The 8,614-nt window shown below is 55.7% G+C and overlaps 1 protein-coding gene across 1 annotated transcript; it reads left to right on the top strand.

Annotated features, from left to right (window-relative positions):
• Positions 1-1,984: 1,984 nt before the first annotated feature.
• On the top strand, positions 1,985-8,353 carry HMOX1 (heme oxygenase 1). Its single transcript, XM_082741012.1, has 5 exons — positions 1,985-2,172; positions 3,377-3,497; positions 5,557-6,048; positions 6,633-6,732; positions 7,624-8,353. The coding sequence occupies exons 1-5, from the start codon at positions 2,000-2,002 to the stop codon at positions 7,752-7,754; spliced, it is 1,017 nt and encodes a 338-aa protein (XP_082597138.1). The 5' UTR covers positions 1,985-1,999; the 3' UTR covers positions 7,755-8,353.
• The last annotated feature ends 261 nt before the right edge of the window (positions 8,354-8,614 follow it).

Below are 8,614 nucleotides of genomic sequence, written 5' to 3'. Positions count from 1 at the left end.
CGGGGCAGCCTAGCAATATGACCACGTTTACCAGAAAGATCTTGTGGTTTATCTCTTCATTCTTTCCAGTCAGTCATTGCAGAAGGTACCGTCTGCTGCCTGCCAGGCATTGTTCCAGGCTCTGGGATTTACAGAACAAAGCAAAGTCCCTGCCCTCCAGGAAACTCACATTCTAAGGAGGCCATTGGTTTCTAATAGCCTTCATTTCTAGAAAATTGTTGGCAACACTTAAAAAAAAAAAGATTTATTTGAGAGAGAGAGAGAGAGCATGAACTCGACTCACACAAGTAGGTGAGCTACAAAGGGAGAGGGAGAAGGAGAAATAGGCTCCCCACTGAGCAGGGAGCCAGACCTCCTCCGGCTGGATACCAGAATCCTGGGGTCATGACCTGAGTCACAGGCAGGTGTTTAACCCACTGAGCCACCCAGATGCCCACTGGCAACTGCCATCTCCGGGAGAGGACACCTCCTCTTGAAATTTTGAAATCCTGGTCTCAGACTGCCTGGGTTCAGACCTTGATTTTAACTCCTCTGCCTTGGTTTCCTCGTTTGTAAGATGGGGATAATAATACCAGCCTGATGGGGGGAATTGTGTGGATCAAACTAGCTAATGTATGTGAGTGTTTAAGTAGTAGCTGATGCGCAGTCAGTGCTCAGTGAACATGAGCTGTTAGTACAGTATTGACAGTTCACAGAAGCTGAGCTGGTTCTATGGTCTGCAGACTAAACTAGACATAGCCCCTCTATCTGGAAGGCCCAGAATCCTCCTGATCGCCACATTGACTTGGTGACCAAAACTCAGGTAAGTGCCCCTGCAAGAGGGTGGCTCACGGACCAGAGCTCTGACCTCGGATTAGATGCACCCACTGCCCACTTCTTGAAGACTGTCTCCAAGCATCAGGACCTCCTAGACATGCGCAGATGGAAGGCACGGCAGGACGCAGCCACCACAGCCCCCGTGCTTGACAGAGCATGCTCAAACTTTACTAGCATTTTTTTCAGATGTGGGGCACTTACTACTTCCATTTCCAAGCAGCATCCCTGTTCCAAGCCAAAGTCACCCTTTTATAATTTCTTTTGTTTGTGTTTTTGTTTTTTAGTTTAGAATCCAGAATGGTGGCATTGGGGTGGGACTTTAGGAAACACCCAGTTTTCTCACCGGGGCTCATCCAGTGACCTGCTCTCCCTGAGTCCTAAATGACGGATCTCCTCCAAACCTAGCTCAGCAGTAGCTCAGACGCGGCCGGCTCTGTGAAGAGAGGAGTCAGCTGTGACAAGTTCTGGAAGAGCGCCCTAGGCATGCTAGCAGGGAAGTAGTATGTGTGACAGGCATGGCTCTCAGGTTGCATGTGCACCAAGAGCAAAGACAGCTTGGCGGAGGAGGGCAGACTTCGACTCACTCCCAGGTCTGAGTCCTGGTTTCCTGCTTTATGTGTGGCCTGGGGAACACCACTCCCTTGCCTCCTGCCTCAGTTTCCCCGTCTGTAAAACGGTAGTGATCTACCCCACAGAATAAATGTAGAGAGGAACCATAAACACAGCACAGTCTCTAACACTTGGTGCTAAAAAATAAAAATAAAATTAAAAAAAAAAAAAGTCCTAAATGTACATATAGGGTGAGAATGAGGAGGCAGGCTGGCCGGGCAGGGTACTCTAGAGAGAGGTGACATCTGGGGAGAGTAGTTTCCCAGCACCAGGAGGAGAGCAGGCAGGGCCTGGGGCTGCTAAGTCCCGGCTGTCGCCCACTAGCCTCCTAGCTTTCTGGACCTTTCAGAATCCCAGGGTGCGCAGGTCCCATCCCGGCATGGGGGCCTCTGTAAGGGACGAAATCACAGGGCTGCTCAGATTTCCAGAAGTTTTTTCTTTTTTCTTTTCTTTTTTTTTTTTTTTAAGCGTCCTGTTTTAAATTGCTTTGTTTTCCTTGGGTCATATGACCGCTCCCCCTCCACCCCCGCTGGCCTGGGGCGGGCGCGGCGCGGGTGTTGCAACGTCGGGCCCAATGTGGGGATCAGCTGCTGGCCGCCGCCACGTGACCCGCGGCTGGGATAAATGGACGGCGCGGCCCCGCTCGGCACAGTCACTCTCGCACGTCCTCTTGCGCGTCCGGGAGACGTCGGAGCCAGCCCCAGAGACACCGAACGCCGGCAGGATGGAGCGCCCGCAGCCCGACAGGCAAGCGCGGGGCGCGGGGCGCGGGACGCGGGGCGCGGGGCGCGGGGTACCGGCTTCTCCCGGGTGCGCAGCCCCTGCGGCGCCGCCTAGCTCTCTGCTCCAGCCCCTCCCGGAGACGGTGCCGGGACCCTCTTCCCTGAGTCCCCTAGGGCTTTGAACTAAGGAGCCGGGTTTCGGTCTCAACCGGTGGGGTCGTTAGAGGGAGAAAGGTTATTTACACGTCTGGCTGCCACAGGTTGGGTGACCAGATGGGAGTGTCCCTATGGTTTTTATTTTATTTTATTTTATTCTATTATTTATTTATTTAGACTTTTTAATGTCTTTGGAGGTGCTTTCTGCTTAATCTAGAATCTGTGGGGCTGTGGTGCCTGGGTGACAGTGGCTGGTTCTCTTACCAGAGCCCCCTGGTGGCCACGTCCTCCTCTTACTAGGGATCCAGCCCCTGAAGGAGACACCACAGTGGCTGTCCTGTCCCCATTTTACAGATGAGGACTGCCCTGTTCAGGGAGGCGGGAAGCCCAAGGCCCTCTGGTTAGCAGGTGTCCAAGCTAGGATCTGAACCACAGTCTGTTCACCGCCAAGTGTGGCTCCTTCCCTTCTCCCGGGAGTCTGACCAGCATGTACAGAACAGGGTGATGTTTCTGGAAAGGGTGAGGGAGAAAAAGAGAGAAAGGAGAAATAACTGTTCTGTGGGAGGTGGATGCAGACATAGAGCAGAAATACTCCCAGAAAGGGACTTTTTCTTCGAGTAAAATAGAGTTTTGCAGATTTTTTTTTTAACCCAAGCACTTTCATGATGAGCGTAACATTATAAGAGATTTGTGTCTGAAATATCAACAGAATAAATGAATTAAATCTTGGGTCTAAAGCCAGTCGAAGCAATTATGACCTAAAATATGAATGTTCAAAATGCTGGGGCTGCTTCTCACTGGGCCTTGCAAACACCACCCCCCTCCCCCATAGTGACTGGTGCCAGGATTTCCCAGTTGGTTGTGTGACTTGGAGCACATTGTCGGGGCTGCATCCTAAGGCAGTCGGGAATGTTGCCCCTGTATTAGGTGGCAGGCTGGACTGACTTCTTCAGAGAAGCCTGATAGTGCTCGAAGACCTGCGGATACCCAGGTGGTGTCCCCAGGAGCTCCAGCATTCGGAGGAACCCTGCTCAGAGCCACCCTTGTTCACCCTCCCCGCCTCCTCTCTGCAGCATGCCCCAGGATTTGTCAGAGGCCCTGAAGGAAGCCACCAAGGAAGTGCACGTCCAGGCAGAGAATGCCGAGTTCATGAAGAACTTCCAGAAAGGCCTGGTGACCCGAAAAGGTTTTAAGGTATGTGGCCTGGTGGGACAAGCCCTGCTGGAGGACGTAATGGGTGTGTGTCCCAGGCACTCAGGCCAGTGGTTTGAGCAGGGATTGGGACCAGGGACGCTGAGGGACCAGAGGGGCATGTCCAGGGGAAACATTTTGCAGTTGACATTGAGGCTTAAAGAGGGAAGGTGGTCTGCTCAAGGTCACACAGCAAATTCACAGCCTGCTACGTGCTGTTGTGGGGGGCAGGGTTTGCTGGGGCTCTAGAGCCATCCACTGAGCACCTGTTCTGTGCTGGGCATTTTACACACTCCGTTGCTGATCTGTGGCCCAGGTCTGGGGAAAGGAAAGCAAGGAAGAGCAGGCCCAGAGAGGTGAAGCAGCTAGCGGGAGGTCACACAGCCAGGAGGTCAATGGGAAAGGCTGAAATCAAACCGAGGTTGGTGTTCCTTCAGAGCCTGTGCTCCTGACCCGAGGCAGGGGGTGGCATGGGTTCGAGCCCGAGCACAGCCACCTCCTCACCAGGCAGACTGTGGGCAGCTTACGACAGCGGGGTCTTCTTAGGCACCCACTCTCTGCTAGGCACGGATTTTTGCTGTTTGCCCACGCAGCTCAGGAATTCATGCAAACAGCGGGCGAGCACTCGAACAATGAGGCCAGGGTCGGGTGCTCAGACATCAGTGTGAGGACAGGCTTGTTCAGGTTGAATGGGGTTGCTGAGGTGGGAAGCCCTATCCCCCGACTGCTGATACCCCTTCCTTTTGTGGTCTGCACGCTCCCTGCACTTCCAACCAGAGAGACGCTTTGGCGGCAGGTGCTGTGCTGTTCTAGGGGGTCAGGCCCTTGGCTGCCTCCTGCGACTGCTGCATCTGGTCTCAGCTCCCTCTCCCTGTGCTCCTCCTTCCTTTCTCAAAAAGATGGCATGCACCCAGTGGTTGGACTGGGACTGGGGGGCAGCAGGAGCCGGGGAGGTGGCTCCTGGGGTATTCTACCCCCAGCCACTGGGACTTTGGATCTTACCTCTAAGCCTCTAAGTTCGAAGTGAGCATGGAGATCCGGGAGAGAGCCCAGTGCTCACCCAGATGATGCTGAAGGAGGTGGCGTTTATCACCACAGCCCGGGAACTGAGGGCCAAGTGCCAGCCTGTGCCTTGTACTTGACCTGGGTCACCCTGCTTGACTCTCCCAGCAGCCCCCTGGAGGACATCGTTGTCCTCTTTGGCAGGGGAGGGGACCGAGGCTGGTCTGGACACAGTTGCTCAGACCTTCAATTACCCAGAGAGGGCGAGTGGCTTACCCCAGGGCCCGCAGCCTGGGCCCGGCTGAGCCCAGGTTCAAACCAGGTCAGCTCACTTGATGACCCGTGTGGTTTTGTATCAGGCTTCCTGGCTTTCTTCCCCCACTGAGAAGGTCTGTGGCTCAGAAAGAACTTGGAAACCTCAACCAGAGCATCTTAAACTTTGTCCTCTTTCAAATTCCAGATCGAGGGTTAAAGTGTGATGGGAGGGTCCCCAAGTCAAGCTGTGCCGGGCTGGTTCCCCCCAGACCAGCCTCTGGAGGTGGTGGAGTTCAGAGTGGGTCTCTGGGAAGGAGACTCGGCCCCACAGACAGTCACCCGGAGGTCCAAGTCCAGAGGCGCTGGGAAGCTCCGGTGAATACGTTCTTTCAGGTCTTCCCTTGCTCCAGGGCTGCGTTGGCTCCTGGCAACGCCTGGGCCCAACTCCAGTTTCATTTCTTGCTAGCCGTGAGGGCTCACCGTCTCCTACCCTCTCCAAGCTTAGCTTCTTTTCTGTAAAGTGGGGATGATAAGTCCTCTGTGGGGTTTTATAAGGGCTGAGTTAGGCTGCGTGTTCATCCGTGGAATACCAGGGTTTCAGGTGTGTCAAGTGCATGGTCGAGTTTTCCCCTGACCTGCCCTCTGCGGTGCAGGGGGGGATGGGGCCGGGGGCAAGCAGAAGGTGGGGGGGCCCTGCCTGGGTGGGTGGGGGTGTCACGAGGGTCTCGCCAAGACCGCCGCGGAGGGGCTGGATGGGGTTTTTACTCGAGGCCAGCAGCCCGACCCGCTCGTGTGACCATTTCAGCTGGTGATGGCCTCTCTCTACCATGTCTACGTGGCCCTGGAGGAGGAGATCGAGCGCAACAAGGACAACCCGGTCTTCGCCCCGCTTTACTTCCCAGAAGAGCTGCACCGCAAGGCCGCCCTGGAGCGGGACATGGCCTTTTGGTACGGAACCCACTGGCAGGAGGCCATCCCCTACACGCAGGCCACCCGGCGCTATGTGCAGCGACTCCAGGAGGTGGGGCGCAAGGAGCCAGAGCTGCTGGTGGCCCACGCCTACACCCGCTACCTCGGCGACCTGTCAGGGGGCCAGGTCCTCAAGAAGATCGCTCAGAAGGCCCTGGACCTGCCCAGCTCCGGCGAGGGCGTGGACTTCTTCACTTTCCCCAACATCGCCAGCGCCACCAAGTTCAAGCAGCTCTACCGCTCCCGCATGAACTCTCTGGAGATCACCCCCAAGGTCAGGCAGAGAGTCCTCGAGGAGGCCAAGACGGCGTTCCTCCTCAACATCCAGGTGAGGGTCTGGCAGCCCGGGGCGGGGGTCGTGGTGAAGCTGGGCCTCCAGGTCTGCCACTGACCAGCTGGGTGGTCTTTATTACCTCGGTCGCCCCATCTATAAAATGGGGATAGAACAGTACCCGCCTCCTAGGGCTGTTGGGAGGGTCAAGTTCATACTGATCATGGCAGGAGCTGGCACAGGGCACGTGATGGGGTACCATTGTAGCCCTCTGTGACCGCACTCGCTGACAATATTGACGTTGTGGGTGCGTGGTTCTGTGGCCAGGTTGGCACTGCGGGGAGAGGGGGTCCCAGGTGGCGCAGGTGTGGCCAGGACACAGGGGAAGGGCATGACCAGGATGTCCCCATGGCACGAAGCTGGTTATCTGCAAGCACATGGGGAGGAGCGGGCAGGCAACACAGATGCACCTGCGACATTTTTCCTCTAAAGCTGGGTGACAGGAATGGGACTGCTTAGTATTTTTCTTCACGATTTCGTGAAGTTGTCAAGATCTCTGAGGACAGCTTAAAATAACACCATCGGCTGGGGCCTACCGCCATCTCTCACCGGGTCGGGCTTGTGTGTCTTCTGTCTCTCAGCTGTTTGAGGAGCTGCAGGAGCTGCTGAGCCGGGACGCCGAGGACCAGAGCCCCTCACAGGCCCCAGGGCTGCGCCGGCGGGCAGGCAGCAGGGCACAAGGTGAGGCCCCCGGACCTACTGGGATGGGCTCGTGGGAGGAGAGCCCGAGGCCCGGTGGTCTGTCTCCAGTACCTCTTGGCTGTTCTGTCTTCTGAGTGTTTTAAATGAGAAGCAGGGCATGGGCACAGGGGCCTGGGGCCGTCCTTCTGGTGTGGCTCAGGGCCAGCTGTGCAGCCTCTCCACGCCTCAGTCTTCCCCATCTCTAAAATCAAGGGCAGTCGACAAGTTCTAGTTCATTGGCTTAGAAGTACAGACATGCACAGAAAGGACTGTCAGGAGTCCTGGGCAGAGCCTCTTTTTTTGTGTGTGTGAAGCCCAATGTGGGGCTTGATCTCATGACCCTGAGGTCGTGAACTGAGCTGAGATCAAGAGTCGGGAGCTGTCCTAGCTGTTACTATGCCATGGGACACTGGGAGGACAAGGAACCCCTGGGTCTTTTTCCTTTGCTCCTGGAGCCACCGTCCCCAACCTGTCCTGGGGCTTCCCCACCTGAGCCGGGACCACGTGGAACCCTCTGTTGGCGGAACTGTGCCTGGGAACGTGGGAATGAGGCCAGGTCCAATGGGAGGGGCTGGGCTACCTGGTAGGAGGAGGGGTCTTTGCCCTCATGCAGCAGTTCTCAAAGTGCGGTCCCGTCAAGGCCCTGGAGGGTGTGTTCTCACAGTGTGGGCTGGCCGAAGATGGAAATGTGGACAGCTTCGAGGAGTAGTAAGCTCCCTGTCTTTGGAGGGATCCAAGCAGTGGCCAGAGGGCACCCTGTCTGCATTAGCAGAATCCTGGCATTGAGCAGGAACAGTACTAGGGACCGCTTTTGCTGTGTTTTTCTGGGACCCCCTCATATCTCCCACCTCTATCCACCTGTTGGTGACATTGCCTCCTTCTCTCTTGCAGACTCGACTCCCACGGAGCCTCCCAGAGGGAAGCTCCAGCTCAACGTTCTCTCCCAGGCACCGCTTCTCCGATGGGTCCTTACGCTCAGCTTTCTGGTGGCGACGGTGGCTATGGGGCTTTATGTCATGTGAATGCAAGGGCGCTGGCCCTGTACACTGTGAACTCTGTCCAATGGAGGACATTCTGTAGAGGAACTCTCTCTTGGCTGGCTTCCTTACCTTAGGCATGAGGGGTTGTCGGTGCCCTCTGCCCTGTCCTTGCATCCCTGTCTTTGGGAAGGGAGTCTGTGGCATCTTCTCCAACCCAAAGCACATCCAGCTCACAGACATGAACTTCCAAAGTGGGATGAGGCATCCTTCCTGGGCCCTCAGCACCCCCAGTTCCTGCAGCAGAGCCCCGAAGACATGGCCAGAAGTGGCAGCTGTCTCGAACCGCCAAGGGTCCCGAGTTCACGGTCTCCTTGACATGCCATGACCTCTTTCTCTGCGGGCCGTGGCGAGTTTTTATAGAAATGTGCAAAGATGTTGTGTCTTGTGTCTGTCTTGTTTTTGTTGGAGCCACTCTTTGTTCTTGGCTGCACCTGAGCTCTGGTGTTTTGTTATGTTCTGTTTTTATAGCAGAGTGTGGGTGGGTTTGTGGGTGGGGTGGGGGGGAGGGAGGTGTTTAACAACACTGTGGCCTTGGCCTCTAACTTTTGTGTGAAATAATAAACTCCAGTGCCTGATAGTAACCTGAAGTGTTTTTCTTGGGCTCTGTTACCCTTGGGGAGCTGAACTTTTCCCCGCTTGTCTCTTGAATATTTGTGGGGAGAAGGGGTGAGGGAGGGAGCAGAGGGGGCTGGTTTCGGAGGTTGGTCTCTGTTCTGAAAATGGGAGGGGTGAGCATTAGGAAGTTGGTGTGCGAATCTAAATGTTGAACCTTGTGTGATGCAAGACTCAGCTTTACTGAGGATGGCATTGCCCTGCTGGGCTGAGATGAGCCGATTTGGGGA

The sequence above is a fragment of the Mustela nivalis genome (assembly GCF_964662115.1).
Source record: "Mustela nivalis genome assembly, chromosome: 7".
NCBI classification, from domain to species: domain Eukaryota; kingdom Metazoa; phylum Chordata; class Mammalia; order Carnivora; family Mustelidae; genus Mustela; species Mustela nivalis.
The sequence above is the reverse complement of the archived record's forward strand: the minus strand, read 5'-3'. Positions and strand labels throughout refer to the sequence as shown.